General features: G+C 53.1%; 1 protein-coding gene across 2 annotated transcripts in view; it reads left to right on the plus strand.

Moving 5' to 3' along the window:
* The window catches only part of DLL3 (delta like canonical Notch ligand 3), a 235,760-nt gene that overhangs the window by 103,053 nt on the left and 110,299 nt on the right, over nt 1–22,408 (plus strand). For both annotated transcript variants that reach the window (XR_010921532.1, XM_067557309.1), the window contains one exon: nt 502–616. Coding sequence is in view for 1 of the 2 variants with exons in the window: in XM_067557309.1 (XP_067413410.1) it covers nt 502–616 (115 nt within the window). In the remaining variant the exon portion in view is untranslated. The remainder of the gene's footprint in view (nt 1–501; nt 617–22,408) is intronic.

Raw genomic sequence — 22,408 nt, forward strand, 5'->3', positions numbered from 1 at the left:
TCCCCCAGGATTCCACAGACTACAGGTTGAAAATCACTAATTGCCTTTTGTGGTCCCCTTAGCCATAGTCTGTGGACTCCCAGGGGTCTGTGGACGACAGGTTGAAAACCCCTGGCCCATCCAGAGGTGCCTAGGTCCTCCCACACTCCTGATGACAATTTCAAAGGAAGCTGGGTACGTAATTCCCTTAATCTGCTTGATTCAGCCAAGGTCGCACAGTGAGCTGGGAGTAGAACCCAGGAGTCCTGGCTCCCTGTTCCGGACTCCAACCACTGGACAGCACAGCTGGTTCTGGTCTCTCTACTCAGACCCATACAAGCAGATTTCCCCTTTAACCAGCAAACAGGGGTCATTGGCTGTGACCTCACGATGCCCCCCACGTATCGTCTCCTGATGGTCAGGATTTATTCAGGCCCTCTTGCTGCTGCCGTGTAATCTCCTCCCCACCCCCCACCCCCCCATTGCTCATGCTGTTGGTTTTTCTCTCTCTCTCCCTGGCAGTAAGAAATCTGAGCTGATCTTCTCCCGTGCCCCTGCTGGGTACCCCAAAGAAGGCCCCTATCGTCCTATTTACATCATCCCGGACCAGACGGAGCACTGCATCTTTGCCACCGAGGTAACGGAGCTACGCCACGTGCTTGTGACCTCCCCTCCCCCCCGCTTGTTCCCGGCGAGCCCGGCAAAGCCCTAGGCAGCCGTGCACGCGCTTCCGGCTGCCCCCGCCCAGCCCCAGCCGCATGCCTGCGCCCCCAGGGAGGTGGGGGTGACGTGCATGACCCCAGGTGCATGAAGCGAAGATGGGGGTGATGGCAATGGGTACTGACAGGAGGATGTGGGGGGCTGTTGAAGCCGCTTGAGAGCAGCTGCATTGCATGCTGGCAGCAGCGCCCCCTGCGGGTGGTCGGGTGTATGCTCATCGCTTTCCTTTCCAGGTGGCTTCAGGCAGAATACAAAGCCAGCTTCTTTTACTGACTCCCGTGGGTCGGGTTGGGATGGCTTGGAGCAGCTGCAGCAGCAGAGCTGTGGTACCTGGGGACGTTATTTCTCCCCCCCTCCCCAGTGCCCTGGAGGGGTGGGCGTTGGGGGAATGAGCACGCACCTGGAGCAGGTGCAGCATTGGGGTTGTGACAGCTGGGGCGTTATACTCTGGTAATGCCCCAAGGGGGCGCTGTGCAGAGCAAGTATGCACCTGGAGCAGGTGTAGCACTGGGGTTGCAGCAGCTGGGGCGTTATTCTCTGGTAATGCCCCAAGGGGGCACTGGGGGAGCGAGCAATGCACCTGTCCCAGTCTAGCTCATCTTGGTGTTGGTAATCTCCTGTTCATTCGGGGCGTTGAGCCTGGCGAGGGGCCAGCGTGCGTAGGAACTCTCTGCTTTCGCCCGAGTCTGTATTCCCTCCCCGCACGATCAGGTTTCTGTCCCTATCACACTACGAGCTTCCATCCCCCTTTAGCGCCCCCCCTCCCCCACACAAGTGCGTGACATGGCCTCTCCTCCACCACCACCCCCGCCGTGTTGCTTGCTGTCTGGGCTGCTTGTTACCCTTCTCTCACCCCAAAAGCTAGGCTTGCTCTACCCAGACGGCCTATGTACACTCTTAAAACGCGCGCCGGAAGGGGGGGATGGACTCTGTCTCTGTCGGTGCTGGGGGGACCAGGCTCTGCGGGGAGCAGGTGTCGATGATGCGGGGCACAGGGTGCTCGCCGACTTGCAGAATGGCCCCTGGTTTTGCAGCGATGAGTGACCGGTGTGGCTCGTGCCTGTGGGGGGGCTGCTGTTAAGAAAACTTGTCTGTGCTGGGTGGGGTGGGGGGGTCACGCCCGCTTTGCTGAGTCCTGGCTCTGTCCGTCCTTAACATGGGAAAACGCCTCCTGCCCCACAGAGATGGAGAAACCCAGCGCGAGCGAGGGTCTCTCTCCTCCCCACACCTCTGTGGGGGTGCAGCTGCTAGCGTTGCTTCGGGGAGACCCAAATTCTTCTGGAGCCATGTGGGTGGTGACGCTTCCCGGGTTACCGGGGCTGTGAGATACCTCGCTACCATCTCCCCTTAGCGTGAGGAAGCCTTGTCTATACCCGCTGTGGGTCGCCGGCCACGGGCCACTGGCCATGGGCAACATGAGCACTCCTTGCTCAGCCCACTCAGGTTAGCGACTGGCAGACTCCCACTCCTGGGCCTTCCCCGGTGTGCCCAGCCCCGATTCACTGGCCACTCGCCGAGTTCACGGATCCACTGTTCCCCCAGACACAGCACCCCTGGCTTGCCGGTTCTGCCTCCACTCACTGCGCCACTGAACTCCCAGCCCGTGGATATTGGCCGCGGTGTCATAGCTGTGTGGGTCCCAGGAGGTTAGAGAGAGAGAATCTGGGTGAGGGAATAGCTTTTTATTTGGCCGCCGTCGGTTGGAGAAAGAGACGCTCCGAGCTCTTCTGCAGGGCACTGTAGCCCTTAGCCGTGCTTGTGGTGAAACCAAGTATCAGTTATCTTAGCAGAGAACCTGGGTGCAAGGAAGGCAGAACGATTGTAAACAACTAATTCCGTCTAAAATAAAATCATAACCCGCCTTCTAGAGCCCAGACTGAGCCAACCAGCCACTGTCTTATCTGATAGACTTCGGGTGAGCTAAACTTCTTCCCCCAGCTGGGTCAGCCGTGAGCCCTTTTGAATGAAACCGTGCAGACACACAATGGCTTAAATACCCTCCATACGTGCCTCTCACGCTGGTTAGAACGAACGGCACGTTACTGCTCTTGGTGGAGACTTCCCTGCCACGTGACGCTGTCAACCCCTCTGCACCTCTGATGCCCTCTGCTGGTTGCACCCAGGGGTGTCTGGGTTGCAGACTCTTTCTGGCCGCGAGCTATCTACGAACCTGCCTGACTTCCAGCAGCGACACTCCCTGGTGGGTGCAGCCCAACTAGGGGTTCTTGTTGCATCTCCAGGCTCTGCTCTGTGCCCTCCCGTCCCCCACATGGGCTGGGTGCTGCCTGTTCTCTCCCGGATGGCCTCTCCTCCACTCAAATCCAGCTGGGACTGGGTCGCACTGGAGGGGAGTCAGCAAGGAGCCCGGGGCGCTAGAGCCAAAGAGACCAGCAGGGGATCGGGGATGGAGTTGGGGGAATGCTGCAGGGAGTGAGGGGAGATCTGCGTCCTAATTCGTTCATTAAGGCTGCCCCGGGCTGCTCGCTGCCGGGAGAGTTCAAACAACCAGCCCCGAGGAGCAAGACATCCAGGGACCATGGAGGGAAGGGGCTTGGTGTTGGCGAGGTTACTCCTGATTTACCCCAGGTGTAAGGGAGTGGATCTAGCACCTGACACAGCTGATGTCTGTGGTGCAGGTTTGGGTCCTGACTGAGGTCAGAATCGATCTCAGGCTCCCCCCCATGCCTATGTCAATCTGTCCTGCAGTGGCTGAAGAGCGTGATACCAACCTCAGGGCAGACTGCTGAGAACCAGGCACAAACTCTGCCTTGGTTGCGAGTTGAACCTTAGATCCCACCAACCAATTATCCAGTGTAAATTCCTCAGGCGCTATAACTGCCTTGATGTGGAGTCACACACAGTCCCCTTGAGTGCTCTGGTCTGTCTCGCATCCCGGGGTGGCCTGCCTGTGTGATCGATGGTCCCTTAACCCAAGAATCCGCTCAATATTCAGGTTACTCCCAGTCCCAAAGGGCCGAGCACTTACCCCAGGTCACTTGCACTTTAGATCTCACACCAGAGAAAACACTCCTAGCCAAGCCTATAACGAACTATTGGCCGATTTATTCCATAGGAAGAGGAAACGAGAGAGTTATTTACAGGGTTAAAGCAGGTGAACATACACACACGAGGGCATTCCAGTCTTAAATTTCAAAAAGTAACCAAAGCTCCTGTAATAAGCAAGCTCCGTGAGCTAACCCAGGCTAAGCGCTGGCAGAAACCTGGTAATTCTTGCCTCCCCAGAGTCAAAGCAGGATAAATATCCAGTTCCTTCTTGTTAGGGTTTTTTTTTTATTCCCTTCCCGACTTCTGCTCTGAGCTGCAGACTCAGCTGATGGGACGAATCCTCTTGCAAGTTTCCATCTTCACTAGGAGGAGAGGAGAGTAAACAACAAGTCTTTTGTCCTCTTTAATGTTCCGCAATAGTCCATCTGGTGTCGATGGGCCTTCACCTTCGCTGGAGACCAGCATTTCACACTAGTTAATGTCCTTCTCCTTTTTGCTGATTTACACAGCTGCAGAGGCGTTTAGTGCGAGCGCTTAAATATGCCCTTATAACGGGATACGGGTACTATCAATGAGACGAATGCCGGCAGCATTCCCTAAAGTCTAACCACTGAACATATTCTTATCATGCTAATCCCTGTTTTAATGATACTGGCACCTAGGTGAGCCAGGCTGGTTCCAGCCATGGATTTGTCAGTGTTCAGTGGAGACCTTGGCAGGAGCCGGACCCGGTCTGCCAGCATCACATCCCTAATGCAAACAAGGTGTAGGAAGAGGTGTCACCGACACTTCTGAATACTCCTCAGCCTCCCCCTATTCTTGACAAGGTGTAGGCCTGGCATGCAGGTAACAAAAGCATCTGCCATTACGTTTTCTTGCTCCTTGATCTGGATTTTTTCCATGTCCTACTGCTGCACAGCCTGGTTCCAGTGTAGTCTTCTGGAACTGGTCCCTTTGGCCTGGTGCGACCAGATGAGTATATTATTACATTTTCTATTCTAGAGATCAGGCTTAAGTTGCTTAATAGACCCAACGATGGTGTAACCTTCCCTCTTGATGACAGCATAGTTCTGTTCAGCAAGGGTCAGTTTTTTTTTACTCAAGAACCTGATGGGGGCCTCTTGTCCCCCACCCCAGCCTGCATTAGCACCGTGCCTACTGCAATGTTGGAAGCACCAGTACCCACCCCGAAGGGTTGGCAGAAATCAGGGCTGACTAAAACTGGCTTTTCAGACAAAGCCTCCATTATGTCCTGGAAGCCCTTTTCACAAGCCTCAGTCCCCATCCCCCAGTCGGGCTTCCCCCTTTTTGAAAGATCTGTTATGGGGCCCACAGTGTCACTAAACCCCTTTATCATCTTCCGGTCAAAGTTGGCAAGACCCATGAAGGATTGGACCTACTTCTTGGTTTGTGGGACAGGCCAACTCTAAATGGCTTCTATTCAGAGCGAACAAACCCACTGCCCATCCTGCATCCTCAGTGACATGCCCCTGCGGCCCCCATCTTGCATTTGGAACCCTGGCCACTGCAGCTGGCTTCTCTAAGCCTCTGCAATACAATTCCCACAATGGCTCAGGGGGTCTTGCCAGGAACCGCTAAAAATAGCCAAGTCATTACATAGGTGCTGGGGAAGGTCAGTAAACCCGGCAGCACCTCACTGAAAGGTTGCCGCTGCACTGATTATCCCAAAAGGCATAACCTTAAACTCATATAGGCCAGAGTCCATTATGAAAGCTGCCTTCTCCTGGGCCTCGGCGTCAAAGGGAATTTGCCAAGGCCGGAGTGCTTAGGAATTTTGAACCCCCCAACAGATTCAGTAGGTCCCTGTCCAGTGTTTGGGGCAAGACTCAGGTTGAGTGAGGGCGTTCACCCTTCTTAAATCCACACACAATCTTTTATCCCTTTTAGGTACCATCACAACAGGAGATGCCCCCCATCGCTCCCGGATCTAGCATGCTTTCCACTTCCTCCCAAATCTGTCTTTGCCTTTCTCCTTCGATATGTTACACTCTGCTAGGGGTAGGGTGGCCCTGCCGTTTCAACGGAATGCACTAGTCAGTTAAACTTGGCTGGTTGGAAAATACCTGCCTGTGGTGTTTCAAAAGGGCCAACATTTCCCACTTTTGGGTCGGGTCTAAACCCTCCCAAATCTCAGTGCTCTCCAGAGGAGTCTCTTCCTTACTCTCCCTGACCAGATCAATGAAAGCAGCAGGAAATGTGCCCGCATGAGCACAACAAATCATGCTCTCCCTTAGTTCCCTTTCGTGGTAAGCTTTCAATCTATGAATATGTCCTGCTTGCTCAGCTCCTCTGCCATCATAAACAACCTCTCTCTCTTTCTCTCTCTCTCTCACCTCGAAAGGACTCTCCTAACAATCTTGCATCTTGTTCTTCCTCACTGGAATCAACATGACTACAAGTCACTGATATCAAAAGACCTTTCCCCAGCCTGCCTGTCATACCAAGCTTCTAACACCCCTGACTCCTTCCAAGGTTCTGACGCACTAGGTCCGCCATAGCTTTTCAATTCTCTTTAAAACAAAGTGACTTACTCACTCTCCTACAGGCTGTCCTGATTCCTCTGTCCTGCCTCCCAAGAGCCTCAAATTAAATCGTGGGGTCGCCTCACTTGTCTCCCATAGAGGAGATCAGAGGGGGCAAATGCCATAGATTCTTGGGGTACACTCTGGTAAGCAAATAAGGGAGCAGTGCATCCCAGTCATTCTCTCACCAGGTAACCTACATCCTCCGCATAGACTTCAACGTCCTACTGAATCTTTCTGCCAGACCACTAGTGTCTGTCTGGTTGCGGAGGGCCTTTATTTGCTTCACTCCACAAAACTCCCATAACTTTTTGAAAACTACAGACATGAAATTTGCATGATGCTCTGTCAAGAGTTTCCAGGGATAACCTACCTGGCTAAAATGGTGCTTAGCCACAGTTTCAGCTTTTAGATCAGATAGTGCTGTGGCTTCTGGGTACCTGCTGGCAGAACCCACCACCACCGGTACGTACATTTTTTTCCATTCCAGGAAGGTCTGGGTAAGGTCCACACAATATCTACAGACTCTCCTTCCTGATGGGCTATGGCAGCAAAAGTCCCTTGCAGGGTCCCTTTAACCCTGGACGCCTCTGACATAAGATGCAGCCCTGACAGTGATTTTATTGCCAATATAATCTCTGCACCCCTCAGTGTCCAGCAGAAGGGCAGCCATGAGCGGCTGCATCCCGTCTGTATCCGGCACAAGCACCTGCTTGTAAACCTCACCAGGACGCCTCTTTCTCCCAATGGGAGCCTCCCCGTACAGCAAACCCCCTCCTAGAAAACACACCACCAGTCAGGCTGTCCTGAGCCGCCTTTCTCTCCATGTACTGGAAAGGACCCGCCGCTGAGCCTCCGTAAACTCCTGCTGGGCTGCACGCAAGTTAAGAGCAGACTCTCTGGCAAAGCGATGGATTCTCCAAACCCTCCTCTGGGGACAAATTTCAGCTGGCAAAGGACTGAGGGCGTCTTTCCCCCTCGCCCATTGCAGCGCCCACTGCTATCCGCAGCCGAGGCAGAGCCAGACACTTTCTGGCTGCTGCGAGTCATGATATTTACCTGATAGACGTGGCTGCAACATCGTTACCTCTTAAAACAGCAGCGGGAAGTAGATCCTGACGCCCACAGCATCTTCCTTAAAATCTTCTCCCTGACGTAAACTTTGGCTGAGGCCATGGTTATAAGAGATTCAGCCAAATCTAATATGGTTAAACTCTCCCTAGGAACCTTGTCCTCTTCTCTTATCAAACTTTCTGAGACCAAAGTGGCTTGGGATGCCGTGTCCCTCCAGCCCTTACAACTTACGCTGGTTACTTTAGTGTTCTTAATAAATTCTTCGCTCCTCTCCCAAGGCTCAGTCCTGATGCAGGTCACTGCGATTTCCTTCTGCGTTACTGCTGCCTCTGGGGCGATGGGCGTGGCAGTCACTGGGGTGGGAGGTGGGATTACTTTAAGATTGAGGCAATGTGGTTTTATATGGCCGGGAGCCCCACGATGATGGCAGACTATCTGCCTTCCCTTTTGGTAGGGGGCGCTAAACCCTGGACTTCCTTGGGTTTTTTTTTTAATCATCAGAGTTGGGGTTAGGTTTATTTCCTGTCCCTCTTAACCTGGAGAACAGAGGTATTTTCCTTCCCCTGCAATTTGCCCCCCACTCCCTGTGGGCTGTTGATTCATCAGTAATTTCTGCAGCCTCTAAAACTGTGGATTTTTTTGTCACAGATGGCTGCCTTCACCTCATCTGTAACTACCCCTGACAATTGCTCCTGGGCCATCAGATCAAATAGTTTTCCACAATCCCCTTCAGCACACAGCCCCCTTATCCATTTTCACATTAAAATTACACGTTTTTACACATTCAACATGAGAGATGTTGTCGGACATTCTGAGTTTTCTACCCTTCGATCGGTGGGGCTCGGGGTAATCGAAACCTTTTCAGTCCATTTTCTTTAAATTTCTTATACACCTTAGCATCCTTCTCCTCCTGGTCATTAAAAAGTCCTTGGGCTTTCCCCATTAATCTAGTTAAGAGGACAGGCATCTGTTTATCCGCTGGGATCTTGTGCAAACCACGGTTGTCTCTCGAAGATGGACAGGAACTCTGCTGTGCAGTCAGTTTCTGTATAAACTGGGCAGACTTTCTCCCCCTCCCATGTGATGTGGGGAGTGCACTCACGGGCTGGAGAAGCTGCTTTCTACTGCTCAGGTAAATTGACTTGCACTGTTTGTGCTTCCATCTGCCTCCTGTGTCATCTCCTCAGTGTCCTCGCTGGGTTTGACTGCTGCTGTTCGTTCCATGCATCTACGGGGTGCTCTTTGCTTCGCTGCCTCTGTCTCCCTGCTCCGCAATTCCGCCATCGGTCCCTGGTGCTCGCATCTTTCCTGGGCTGCCAGGTGCTGCAGTCAGACCCATTCCACTGCGATGGCTCCTCCCCAGTGGACTCCACAACCTCTCCTTCCCCAGCGCCTGGTGACAACTTACGAGCAAAGCTCTCGGCTCCTGTTCCCCTCCCCAAATCTCATTGTTCAAGGTCTTTTCTCCCCCGCACCTCGCTCTGGCTGGGGTTCGCTCATTGTGTCAATTCTTTAACCTTTCAAACTCTCAACATCAAGTTTAAACGGTCGTGGCGCTGGGGTTCTGATCTATCAACTTAATGGCGCTGTGGTGTGAGAATCCTGTCACGACTATGCCAGGATCAAGCTGTCTAACCGTGGATCAAACCGTTGTGTCCTGGTCGGTATCAGGCAGGGCACAACCCCCACGTGGGCTGAGAGTTCTACACTTAGATCTCACCAGCCAATTGTCAAGTGTAAACTCCTCTGGCCCTGCAACGGCCTTGATGTGGAGTCACACACAGACCCTTGAGTGCTCTCATCCATCTCCCCACCCACAGGGGCCTGCCTGGGTGATAGATGGTCCCTTGACCCAAGAATCCCAGCAATAACTAGGTTACTCCCAGCCACTTGCCCCCGGTCAGTCGCACGTTCGATCTCTCACCAAAGACAACGCTGGTAGCCAATAAACCAGTTGATGTCCCTCTCCTGTCTGGTGATTTACACAGGCACAGTGCAAATGCTCAGATAGGGACCTTCCACTAGGGGATACAGACGTTATAAGTGAGACGAATGCCGGCAGCATTCCCTACAGTCTAAACACTAAACACATGCTTAGCTCTGGAACAGGGTGTAGAATGATACTAACACCCCGGTGAGCCAGGCTCATCCCAGCCATGGATTTGTCAGTGTTGAGCAGGTACGTGGGGCCCTTGGCATGAGCCAGCCCCTGGTCCACCCATGTCTCACCCTTTGCATCACCGTGACGTAACCAACCAAGCCGCGATCTTGAGGGGAGCTCGGGAAATGCAGTTCAGGCTCCAGACGCCCATAACTCTGCTCCGGCCCCCTGTCCGAAGGTGGGGGTGAAACGTGCTTGGTGCAGCCTCGTGTCTGAGAGTCGGGGCTGATTTCCCCTCTTGCTCACCCCTGTGTAAATCAGCAGTAACCCCCTGGGAGTCAGAAAAGGTCACTAAGTCTCAGGATTGTCATTGTAGTGACCCAGGGATTGAGTGCCAGTCACGCGCAGGCCACGCTGTGGTGGAAACAGGGGGATAGGGATATAGCTGGAGTGCACTGCGCTGTGGCTATTCTCTGCCCCCCAGGGCCCATAGGGGCAGATCAGAGGTGTGACTGTATCAGCTACAGGGACATGAGATCAGAGCCTTCCCCCTAACATCTCATTAGCGCCGGGCAGCTGACGGGAGGTGGGGACCCACGGAATGGGGGAGATACCAGAGGGGGACCCGGTAGAGCCAGTTTTCTCCACCCTGTCCTATGCAAGCCAGGCGCTGCAGCTGCTGCAGCAAAGCTGTGGAGTGGAGCTTGGCGGGTGAAGGGGATGGCAAAGGGGGACGTCTCTCTGAAGCGATTCCCCACGGGATGCTGAGTTGATGCAGCATCTCGGAGCCAATTGGCGGCTCCTTATGGTGCCAGCCTCTTAGAGTCAATGCGATCCAGGCCAGGCAGGAAGGGCTGGAGCAGACATCACTGGGGCATATTTGGCTCTTTGGGTTCAGAGCCTGCTCGGTTGCAGTGGCCAGAGCCTGGTTCTCCCTGGGCCTTGGCAGGGGGTGAAATGCCAGTGCTCTGAGCAGGCAGGGCTAGTGCCCCTCTCACGTTGGTGTCACTGATGCCGTGGGGAGGGGTTGGGGGTTGAACCTGAACTGCACCTGAGTTTGCTTGGTCCTGAATAAGGGAGACTTCTGATGAGGTGAGGTAGGGATGGTGCCCTGACCCAGTGCCGACTCGCCCCTCAATCCCAACCCGCAGCCCCCTGCTATCCTAGCCTTGGACTCCCCTTCCCTGGTCTCCTGGTGACCCTCAATCCCTACCTGCAGCCTCCTGCTATATCGGCTCTGTGCTGCGTCCCTCCCCCCCCAGCTCTACCGCTGCCCCTCAGTCCCGATCCATAGCACCTACTTTGAGCATAGATTGCGTCAACCATTCTGCAGCCTGCCCGGCTGTGTGGTATTTTGGTGATGTCTCCCAGGGGAATAAATCAGGACCGTGTGGCTCTGTTTGTATAAGAGGGAGGTGAAAGCAGGAGGGAAGAAGAGCTGGAGGGGGTGAGAGGGATCTGGGCGGGTGGGGGGTGACTGGATGAAAGGTTGTGGGGATGGAAGGAGCTTAAATCCAGTTCCAGTCTCTGCCCCTCTCTCCCCTTTGCTGCTTTAAATTTGGCCTTTGAAAACAACCCACCCCCAGTTCCCCTTCAGGCAGCCTCTGGCTGCATCTGCCCTGGAGCCCCAGTCGTGGATCAGGATCCCGTGATGCCAGGTGCTGTACATTTTTATTGCTATTAGGTGTATTATGGTAATGCCTAGGAGCCCCAGTCATGGACCAGGATGCCATGGTGCCAGGAGCTGTACATTTGTATTGCTATTAGGTGTATTATGGTAGCATCTGGGAGCCCATCATGGACCAGGACCCTAGGAGGCTATGGGCTGTATGGTTTTATTGCTATTAGGTATATTACGGTAGTGCTAAGGCCCTCCCCTTCTATTGTGCTAGGTGCTGTACAAACACAGAACAAAAGTGCCCAGTGCCTGCCCCCAAGGGCTGACAATCTGACTAGAAGAAAGAGATGGACAGACAGATGGGGAGGCCTAAGGGAACGGCGAGAGGGAGCTGAGCAGCAGGCTGGTCTCAGCTCTGCCCCCACCTAGCAGCTGCCCAGGTTCTTGTCAGCGCCTGGCTGAGGAGAGCTTGGAGGAGGACATGTGGATGTTTGCTCCTCCCAGGCATGGCCCCTCTACCGGGCCCCTCCTCTCTCCCAGCCTCTCCATCGATCTGGGGCAGGAACGTTCCCCCACAGCCCGCGTCTCCGCCTGTTCGGGGTCAGGCCGGCCTGCATCACAGGGGCTTTCCTGAGCTGCCAACCCTGGGAGCTGGAGACTTTTTGGCTTGGGATTCCCACGGGGGGCTAAGGGAGTTAGGGGCTCCAGTTCAATAGGAGTTGGGCACCTTGCTCCCTTAAGTGATGATTTTTCCATTGTCACTCCCAGGGTCTTGAAGGCTTAATCCTGCCCTGACAGACCCCAGGGTCTTCCCTCTGAGTGCAGGGTCCCCTGGGCTCCTGGGGGTTTGCTCTTTGTCCGTACAGCACCCAGCACATCTCTGATACCGTAATACACCTACTAAATGAAAGCTTAAAAGTGTGTTTCTAGGCTGGAAAGTGACTCTAAAAAAGGGGGCAGGTGGGGAGGGGAATCCCAGTTTTATTGTGTCTCAGGGATCCCAGATCAAATGTGTTTGGTCTACAAGTAAAAAGAGGTTGGACCCGATTCCCTGCCGCACCGATCCTCCCTGGCCTCAGCTCAGGCAAAGTGGCTTTTTGCAGGTGTGAATGACTGCCGAGGGTGATGGGGTGCATAGGGGCTGGCGCTAGGGATGCGGGGCTGCGGCACCCCTTGGTTTGAAGTGGTTTCCATCATATGCAGAGTTTACAGTTTTGTTCAATGGCTCTCAGCACCCCCCATACAAAGTGTTCCATCCCCCCAATGCGGTGTGTAGGGTATCAGATGGAACCCCCCCTCCCGTGATCCCAGAGCCATGGTGGCAAGAGGGTCACCTTGTGTGTTGCTGACAGATTCTGTGGCTGGAAGAAACACCCTGACAGCATCGGGGTATCTGCCCAGACACCCCACCCTAACCAAGATCAGGATCCCATTGGGCCAGGTGCTGCACAGACACTGCCCTTAAGAGCTTAAACTCTAAGTAGACAAAGGGTGGAAGGGGAAACTGAGGCACAGAGCGGGGAAGGGAGTGGCCCAAGGTCACCCAGCTGGCCAGTGGCAAAGCCAGGGCTAGAACGCAGGTCTCCTGAGTTGCAGTGCAGTGCTCTAGCCATTGGACCATGCTGCTTTGATTGTGAGAGCCCAGAGTTCAGCTTGTAACAATCACATGTGGGACAGCAGTGTTAAGATGATACCCACGTCTCACTCTGAACCCTTTCACTTCCCGGAAACCTACCAAGCAGGAAAAACTGCAGCTGGGGCTTTTTGCTTTTGGATGAAAATGAGGAAGAACTTTTTGCCCCTTTTAAAAAGATTTGTTCCTGCCTATATTTTGCATCAGAAACTTGACTCTTGTCCAGCTCCACTTTCTCCTGGAACACTCTATGGCAGACTGGAGAATTTAGGGCTTTATCTACCTGTGGGAAATTCACATTACAGATACGTGACTGGATTATATCCTCGCAGGTCACAAAGAAGTGAAACCTCATTGGCTGAGAGGGGGAAATGGCTTCAAGTCAGGCTGAACCTGATGTTTGCTTTTGGTCACACACTTCTCATTCAAACACCTAACGAACAGATGGGAGAAAAGCCCTCTCTGTTAAAGATCCAACAGCCCCATCTCCTTTCAGTTAAGGATGGAAGCACTTGACATCACTGGGTCATCCAAGGAGACCTCCATGGAAAACAAGATTTGATGTTTCTAAGGTGCAAAACAAGCAGAATTGAAAAAAATCCAAACGAAAACCTTTCAGGCCTTTTTAAACCAGAACAAAGGGCACAGACCTGTCCACCAGCACATCATCTAGAGGGCAGCCAGCACATTCCAGCAAGGGAGATCACACCAAACTTGAACTGGGGACTGTCAGCCCCAAAGCACAGCCCTCGGCCACTCAAACTGAAGGGGGCCCTCCACGCCCCAACAGCAGTAGCAGGCTGTTCTCCTCTGGCAGAGCTGCCGTGAAGGGGCAGCATGGCATGACTAAGAGTTGCCTCTAGGGGGAAATTGACCAACAGAGCTATTCCTGCCCCCCCCTCTGTGAACCAGCCTTTAGACAGCATGTTACACAAGCAAACCAGAGATATGGTCTAATGAGCAGAGGCTGTTTCTGCTGAATTCAGGCTGGGATTTTCAGAGCCAAGGAAGTTAGGTGCCTGATTCCTGTGTGGTTTGAACACCCGAATACCATGGTCCTCTTTGGAGGTACTATCCCTAAAGCCCAATTCTTCTCTGCAAAAAGCAGCTGTGTAACCGTGGCCCATTGTCACCCCGCTCAGCGCCTCATGTGTCTGTAGTGCGACTTTCCCACAGGTAGAAGAAGCCTGAAGTTCTCCCGTCCTCCAGAGAGTCTTTCAGGGAAAAGCAGAGTGGGACAAGAGTCAAGTTTCCGAGGCAAGTATTCTCGGGGCTATGGAACTCCATTTAAAGTGAAGCGGGGCATCAATTTCCTGACCTTCCCTGTCAGGCCCCACCTCCCAGCCCATGAGCCCTGACACCCACCCACTACCAGGAGCCTTAGCCCTTAAGGGAGCCCCTACCACCCACCCCCATCCTTATCTTATCTCTCTCTCCCAGTCCTGTGAGGATTTGCTGAGGTTTTGGTAGCAGCCAGCAGTTGAGGGCGCGGCATACAGAGCGGTCACTGGGGGCCGCGCGCACGCATCTGTTTAAAAGTGATTGGGCCATGGTCTATGAGTGTCATCATCCCTGGTTCGCAGATGGGGAAACTGAGGTACAGAGCGGGGAAGTGACTTACCCGATACCATCCAGTGGCAGAGGGGGGACTAGAACCCTAGATTGTGGAGGGAGGGGGTCGCTTTTGAACCCCCGGCAGTCCTGGGGCGTTCAGATCTGGGTCGCTGTCCAGTAGCTGGTGAGATTTGCCATGTCTGGGGGTTTGATGGTGGTGATGAAACCAGGCAGGATTTGGAAGAGAGAGAGAGAGAGAGAGAGAGAGTGTGTGTGTGTGTGTGTGAGTGTATGTGAGAGAGAGAGAAACTACGCCTATCTTGTCTCTGCACACAAGCTGTCTCACTTAAACGATCCCCATGTAGTCAAAGCAGTACCGTTTCTGGAGCTTTGACATAGTTATACTGATATAAAGGTGCCTTATACCTAGGCATGGAAGAATTCCATTTTTAATGGTAAATGTCGATAAACATCAGTTTCTCTCTCACACACACACACACACACACACGCAGAGCGATGGAAAAACTCTTTCCATCGATAACAATCAATACTTGTAGACAGGCAAAGTAAAAAGAAACGCTGCTTGAGAAATTATTAGAGTGTGATTTAAGAATATTTACTTTGCATGGTTTTGACAAGATGTTGACAATTTGTGTTATAACGGCTGTGAAGCTTTAACTTTTTGAATCTGTGTCCACTGTCACTGAATAATTATCATCTCACCCTCCCATTGTCTGGAACCCCCATAATTTTTGCGTCACAGTGAAAAGTTAAATCGATCAAAATGCTTAAAAATAAACGTCCATATTATCCATCGACATCAAAAACTAAAAATCACCTTCTGCCAAGTCTGCTTATGCTGGTATTTCTGTATGGGAAGGGGAATAAACTATTCTTTGTTCTGCTGTAACTGTGCCTACACAAGGGATTGGACTGATACAACATCATTGGTAAAAAAATCACACCTTTAACTGAGCTAGATCTACAAGGACAAAATCTGCTTGTAGAGGCTGCCTTGGAGTTTTGTGTCAGTTCTAACTGCCTGTTTACAGCAATCCTCCTACAATATAATCGGGGGGTCACAGCCGGCAGCTTGTTTCACGCAGACCATGGGAGAATGGGAGGTATGGAAAGGCAGGGAGTGTGGCCTTGTGGACAGAGTGGGAGAAGTGGGTTCTATTAGTGGGTGAACTCAGGCAAGTTGCCATTCTGTGCCTCGGTTTCCCCTCTCTGAAAAAGCAGAGGTGATGACGGGGGTGTGACATGGAAGGAGGGACAATTGTATCAGGGCCCTGAGCTCAGGGCTGCCCCCAAAACAGCATCTGTCTCCTGGCTGGGAGAATATGAATTATGAGTGTCTACAAAGGCTTTGGGGGGAAAGGTCATATGTTTGTTGTTTGACCTCTGAGGCTATTTGGTGAAGGCTAAGTACAAAGCTAGGTCAGTGTGTTGTTCACAGATTTCTAAAATTTCATCCCGCCTTCCCCCCGATACTCCTATTTAAAAAAACAACATTATTTTGGGGCAAATTTTCAGCTCTTTTCAAAGGTAAATATAAGGGGTACAAAGTAACATCCTTGTTCCAGGTCCCTTACAGGTCTAGAGCCCTGATTGCCCCTAAAAATCTGGGGCTCCTGTCTCCTGAAAGGTGGGGTGCACTCAGGGACATGGGCGTGACCTAAACTGGGGGTGCGGGTGGTGCAAATCTGTGTGTCCCGTGGCCCCGATGTCGATTGCAGGGACAGGTCCGAGGCCTAGTTCTTGCAGGCCATGGTCTTCCCCAGCCCCCCAAAAACAGACCCCACTGACATGGGGACCACAGGTATTAGCAACTTGCTGATTGACACTTACACCAGGAGCAGGCAGGTGATTGGCTGCAGCCCACCATGAGCACCTTTGCATCACCTCTGACCAGCCAATCAGAGAGCTTATGCAAATCACCTGCTTTCTGATTGGCTAAAATATAGCTTCTCTCGCCTCCTCTCCCCTTTAGACCATTGATGGCACCAGTTGGGGCGTAGCCCAAGAGCCAATCCTAGCCCAGGGCTGTATGGAGGCCCCTCTGTGTGAAGCAAGTTTTTTGGGTCTCAGCTCAGTTTCTCAACAGCCTTCAACAGAGAACCAGCCCCTGGAAGAGAAGCCCACAAACATAAAGGCACTAGTTATTTCTTGATACCATCCTCTGTGAAAAGTGCTTTGGAGATCTATGGATGAACAGTGCTAGAGCAGAACTAGGGATTATTGCTGGTCACGTTCACTGCTGTTGTGCTGTTGTGGTTTTGCTGGGGGATGCTAAAACTAGCAAGTCAGTTTCACTCTCTGACTCCAAAGGTCTGGGGGTGTGGATCCAGCTGGTGAAAGCTTTAAATTAAAGCCTAAAACTGCCTGTGTCTTTCCCTAGAGCTGGGCTCAAACAAAAATCCCATCTGACCACCCACATGCTAGTGCAGAGGGGGCTCTGACCTCCAGCCTCTATAAGAGATTTTCAAGCCTGCTACTGCCTCTGGCTCTTTAGCTTAGACAGTGCAGGCCAGCAACAGCAATGCAAGAAAGGGATAGAAAATAAGGCAGAAAATATCATAAGGCCACTATATAAATCCATGTTGCGTTCACCCCTTGACTATGCATGCAGTTCTGGTCGCCCCATCTTCAAAAAGATGTAGTGAAACTGGAAATGGTTCAGAGAAGGGCAACAAAGATGATCAAGAGTATGGAACAGATTCCATATGAGGAGGCACTGAAAGGACAGAGCTATTCAGTTTAGAAAAGAGGTGACTAAGGGGGGCTATGGCAGAGGATATAAAATCATGAGTGCTCTGGAGGAAGTGTTCTTTACCCTTTCCCACAATACATAAACCAGGGGCTTACCCAATGAAATTAATAGGCAGCAGGTTTAATATGAACAGGAGGAAGTGCTTCTTCTCACAATGCACAGTCAACCTGTGGAACTCATTGCCAGGGGATGTTGCAAAGGCCAAAAGGATAACTGTGTTAAAAAATAGAATTAGATGAGCTCCTGGAGGATAGGTCCATCAATGGCTACTAGCCAAGATGTTCAGGGACACAACCACATGCTTGTGGCAATCCTAAACCTCTGTCTGCCAGAAGGCAGGAGTGGAAGATGGGTGGATCACCCCATAATTTCCTTGTTCTATCCAATCCCCCTGAAGCTCTGTCACTGGCTGCTGTCAGAGATGGGATACCAGGCTAAATGGGCTAAGGCTCTGACCCGGTCTGACAGTTCTGATGTTCTCATCCTGTACAGAGCTCCTGGGCTGGAGATGGCAGCTGCCATCCTGTAGGATTTAAGACAGACTTAACAACATGCAAGCCCAAGTCATAATATGGCCAGAGCATGGCTGGAGAAGCAGCCTGGCCTGGTTAGTGGATGGGTCTGGGATGTAGGAGACCCAGGTTCTATTCCTGGCTTGTGCTTTTAGATCTGGAATCACGGGTTCCCAGCTTGCAGGTTCAAAGGATGTGGCTTCCATTTCTGCCAATGACTTGTCTTGGGGTGGCGGGTTATTACAAAGGGTGACCTGTCTGGGGATTTGCCGAATACTGAGTTTGGGGCCAAACGTTCCCTCTTGGGGGAGCAGGTGAGTTGCTCTATCACAGCTCGGGGTCATTGCCCTGCTGAAAGCCAGATGCAGAACTTTGCATCAGGGACCCCAGCTGGGGCTAAATCTGGCTGGAAGAGCTCCGTTGCGTCTACCGGGGGCTCCTGATTTGTGTTTCATCCTGGCGCTTCAGCTCTCCCTCGTGTGGCTTGTAAATCTCGACGTGGTGCATTGTTGTGTAGTTTGGGTGGCGTCTAGAGATCTGGGCAGGAAGGAGTAATTCTGAGTAGCTGATCGACTGACAAACCAAGTGTCAGTAGCTAAACCATTGATCATAATGACACCGCATTTCCACAGCTGTAGGACAGGTCGTACAAACTGTCACTCAACCACTGCTGAGTTGCAGCCACCTCTGGGGTGGGGCGTGGCAGATGTTTATACAGGGAGTGCTCACCTAGCATTGAAATGCAGCCACCTCTGGGGTGGGATGCAGCAGCTAAGCTATGGTTTATGACAGGAAGTGAAGAATCCCATGTCCAGTTGCAGCTGCAGGGACAATCTTGAGGGCGGCAGGCTGGAATTACCAACCTAGATATTTGGAGCTTTGGGGTCAGCCCTGGCTGCAAGAGGAGAGCACCCCCCTGCTAACCTCACCCCCCCACTTTGCAGCACAGCGCCCTCTAGCGCCACACTGGGACATTGGGGGCGCTTTCCCCATGGAGTCAGCGCTGACCCAGTGCCGCTGAGTGGTGCCAGGGAGGGCATTTTGCTGCAGGGTGGGGACTCAATAGGGGGCGTGCTCCCCTTGGAGTTAGTGCTGACCCCTACTGAGCCCCCCTGCCCTGCTCCCTGCAGCACAGCGCCCCCCTAGTGCCACACTGGGGTAGTGGAGCAAGCACGGGTTCAAGGGGAGAGCACCCCCCATCCTGCAGACCCTTGGGTTGTCTTTTGATGTCTCTCCTCTGGAAACTGAGCATAGTTCCTCCTTAACCAGCTAACACCACGCACCCCCGAGCCCAGCTCCCTTTCCAGCAGCGATTCCCCTCTGCCTCCGAGGAATGGAACCGGGGGCACAGGAGGAGGAGGGGGCGGAAGCAAGGGTTGACTCGAGCGTAGAAAATGACAGGGCGGGTGCATGGGGGTGGGAGCGGGCCTAGGCGACGGGGGCAGTGTGAAAGGAAGTGGGGAGCCCAGAAGGTGATTAGAGATGTGGGGCGGGGGTGAGGAGACCGCAAGAGACAGCGGGACTTTCACCCTGGAGCAGCCAAGATTCCCAGGGGTAGCTCACACCAGCTGTAGGTGCAATCTTGGTTACAGACCTTGTTGACTTTACGTGGCAGCTGCCATCCTGTCATATATTGAAGGCGGACTTAACACTGCAGAGCCACCCGCGTACTGTTGACAGCGTGTGGCTGGGAAGAGCGTGAGGTCAATGGGGTGAGGATGGGCCTCTGGACTCCTGGGTTCTATTCCCAGCTCAGCCACTGAGTGAGTGCAAGTCCCTTTGCTGCCCTGTGCCTCAGTTTCCCTGAGCATCTACCAATTGGAGGATCACTGTAGTGAGCCCAGCATAGTTGGCAGGAAGAAACGAGAGTAGGAGCTTTGAAGGCGAGGGGCTGGGGCAGTAGGGGGTGACAGACGGACTGGTCAGGGTGAGGATCTGGGGTGTGCAGGGGGCTGAGGGCAGCACTCCCTGGGGATGCCTGGCTGGTGTTCCACTGGCAATGGCAATCCTTCTGGACCTGTCTGTTGCCAGCGACCCATCGGGCAGGGTTTGCTGGGCTCCCTCAGGATCCGGTTCAGTGGCTTATCTGCCCTGAGTTCTCCCCCATGCAGGGTCTCCCCCATTCGCCGGGCACATGGGCAGGCTGAGTGGTGAGGTATGGGCCGGGACGTCCCTGGTTTGTGGGAGATGCTCAGATTTGTATAGAGTCGGCCTGCGGCAATGCATCCCAGGAAGGGGTTCGTAGGCCAGGAGAGCTGCTGGAGGAACTGGGGTTGGGAGAAGCTGTTTCTGCTCCCCTAACTTTGCTCCTGCTGGAAGGTCCTGGCTGCCCTACAGCGCGTTGCTAAGCGTGTCAGTAAATCTAGCAGAGGATTTATAGATTCCAAGGCCAGAAGGGGTCGCTGTGATCATCTAGTCTGACCTCCTGTGTAACACGGGCCAAAGTCCTGCCCCAAAACAATCCCTGGAGCAGATCTGTTGGAAACACATCCCATCTGGAGTTATAAATTGCCAGTGCTGGAGAATCGGTGCATTGTTCCAATGGTTAATTACGCTCACTGTGAAAAGCGTACGCCTTACATCCAGTCTGAATTTGTCCCGCTTCAGCTTCCAGCCATTGGGTCGTGTCAGACCTTCCTCTGCTAGCCTGAAGAGCCCGTGATCAAATATTTGTTCCCTAAGTAGGAGCCTGTATCCTGGGTTCAAGTCACCCCTTCACCTTCTCTTTGTTAAGCTAAATACATTGAGCTGCTGGAGTCTGTCACTATAAAGCAAGTTTTCTAACCCTTTGATCATTCTCATGGCTCTTCTCTGAATCCTCCCCAGTTTATCAACATCCTTCTTGAATTGTGGATGCCAGAACTGACACAGGTTTCCAGCAGCGGTTGGACCAGCGCCAAACACAGAGAGAAAATAACCTCTCTACAGGATAACAGCCTAACTACTGCAGTCAGCTAATGGAGCTGCTCCTTTAGCTCAAGTAGGCAGAAATCTGTGCTTTGATGCTGAACGTCCTGAATTCAATTCCTGCTGATGGCCCCAGGTTGGGTGGCTAGTGGGCTGTGTCCTTTCTCAGTTGGGTGCAGGGAGCACTTCTTGTAAGGTGCATCCCTGTGGTGCACCACTGGGGCTGATTGGAACAGTCTGTTCACGCAGACCATCATTTGCAAGGATTCTGGAGAGAGCAGCATGTCGGGGTGCAAGGCAGGGGATCGGCTGTTACCTCTTTGGGTCCTGGCCACTCCTCCACAGTTCAGCTTGAGCTGCAGTCGGGTGGCGTAGTCATTAGGGTGGGCAGCTCCTGTCAGGGCTGTGCTGCTTGCTGCCCACTTTACCCCTGCAGAGATTTTCCGGTAGCCGTGGGCAGCTCTCGAGCCCCCTAAGGTGGGTTGGGTGAGTGAGGCAGCATCTCCTGGTTGTTAAGGCTGTGTCCATCTCAGCCTGCATTTGGCCTGGATGGCAGGGCTGGCCGTTCCAGAGTGGGACGGGGACAAAGCAGGGGCACAGGAAGGATGTGGCTTTTGGTGGTGACCTAGAGGAGGAAGCTGAATGAGGCTGGATATGGGGAGGGGAAGGAGGTGTGGAAGATGCCAAGAGAGGCAGGACAGGGGAGCTGGGAGGCGGAAGAAGGGTCGGGGGGAGGAAGTGAAAAATTCAGCTGGAGCTTCAGACACCATGGGTAGGCCACGGAAGTGCCGGGCATCCTGGCTGGATGGAGGGGGGGCCAATTACAGCAGATAAAAGGGCCAGATCTAGGAGGCCCTGGCTGGGCCACCACGAATCCATCCAGGGGATAATGTATGAAGGGGACCCATGAGATCCCTGCAGGGAGACCACCTGAGAGGGATGGGTGGGGTTGAGGGGAGGGGAGAGGATTGAGATGCTGAGCTCTGGCCTGACTGGAGGGGGGGATCCTACCCTAAGGGAGACACCGGTCCCTCCCCCCACTGTTTCCCAGGACAAGCTGTAGCTCCCAGCTGACGTGAGGGGGAGTTTATTGGGACCCACTCTGTAGCATCTCTCACACGGGGCTGGGTGGGGCTGGCTCTGTAACTGTTACATCATCTAAACCCTTGCTGTGTAAAATCAAGGTCATTCCCACCAGTCTCCCATTGGCTGGGAGGACACACAGGTGGGGACTGTGGGCTGGGGCCCCCCGTTATCGGGGGTGCTCCCATGGTGTAGGATACACATGAACATAAAGAATTAGAGTTCGCTTAAGTTTGGTTAAGGAATTATAGGGGTTGGAAAGAAGGGTCGTGACAAGGAGACGGAAGACAAAGACCAAGAGAATCTGTCTTAGAAGGAGCCACGTACCTCTGTGATCTTAAAGCAGTAGCCAGGTGAACTCAGGTGTGGTGGAAAACCTGTTGGTCAGCAAGGGGGAGTGGATGGAAAGGCCTTAGGAAGGAAGGAAGTTGTTAAGACTGAAACTGAGCGTGAACTGTCGCAGATTGGTTTTCAGCCAAAGTCCAGTATTAGCAGAGCCATCGCTTGTTTGTGGAAGGGTTTGAACAGAGTTGTGCAGGTGAGGGCTGGTGGTCAGACCCTCCCTGGTGGTGCTGGAACCCGCCAGGGTGAGACGGTTTTCCCTAGGTTTGCAAATATCCGGACCCCAGGCTTACGAACGCTTTGCTGCCGTGCGGGGTGGAGCGACTGCTTCTTGTTAGGTGTTAGGCCTGTTTAGAGCAGTTGCATAAAATGCCCCGTGGCCTTTGGATTTCATAAAGGAATTTATGGCAAAATTAGCGTCGTGGCAATAGTCTGCAATGTTATTAACTGTTCCAACACAGGGGATCCCTGCTGTCCCAGCCGCTGGACGGGGCAGAAAGCAGTGGTTGGCCGGCTTTGTGGGCAGAGCAACTTCTGAGTCGCGGGTTAGATGCATCCCCGAG

The sequence above is a fragment of the Emydura macquarii genome, unplaced genomic scaffold (assembly GCF_026122565.2).
Source record: "Emydura macquarii macquarii isolate MOO-44397 ecotype Brisbane River unplaced genomic scaffold, CSIRO-AGI_Emac_v2 contig_1790, whole genome shotgun sequence".
Lineage (NCBI taxonomy): Eukaryota > Metazoa > Chordata > Testudines > Chelidae > Emydura > Emydura macquarii.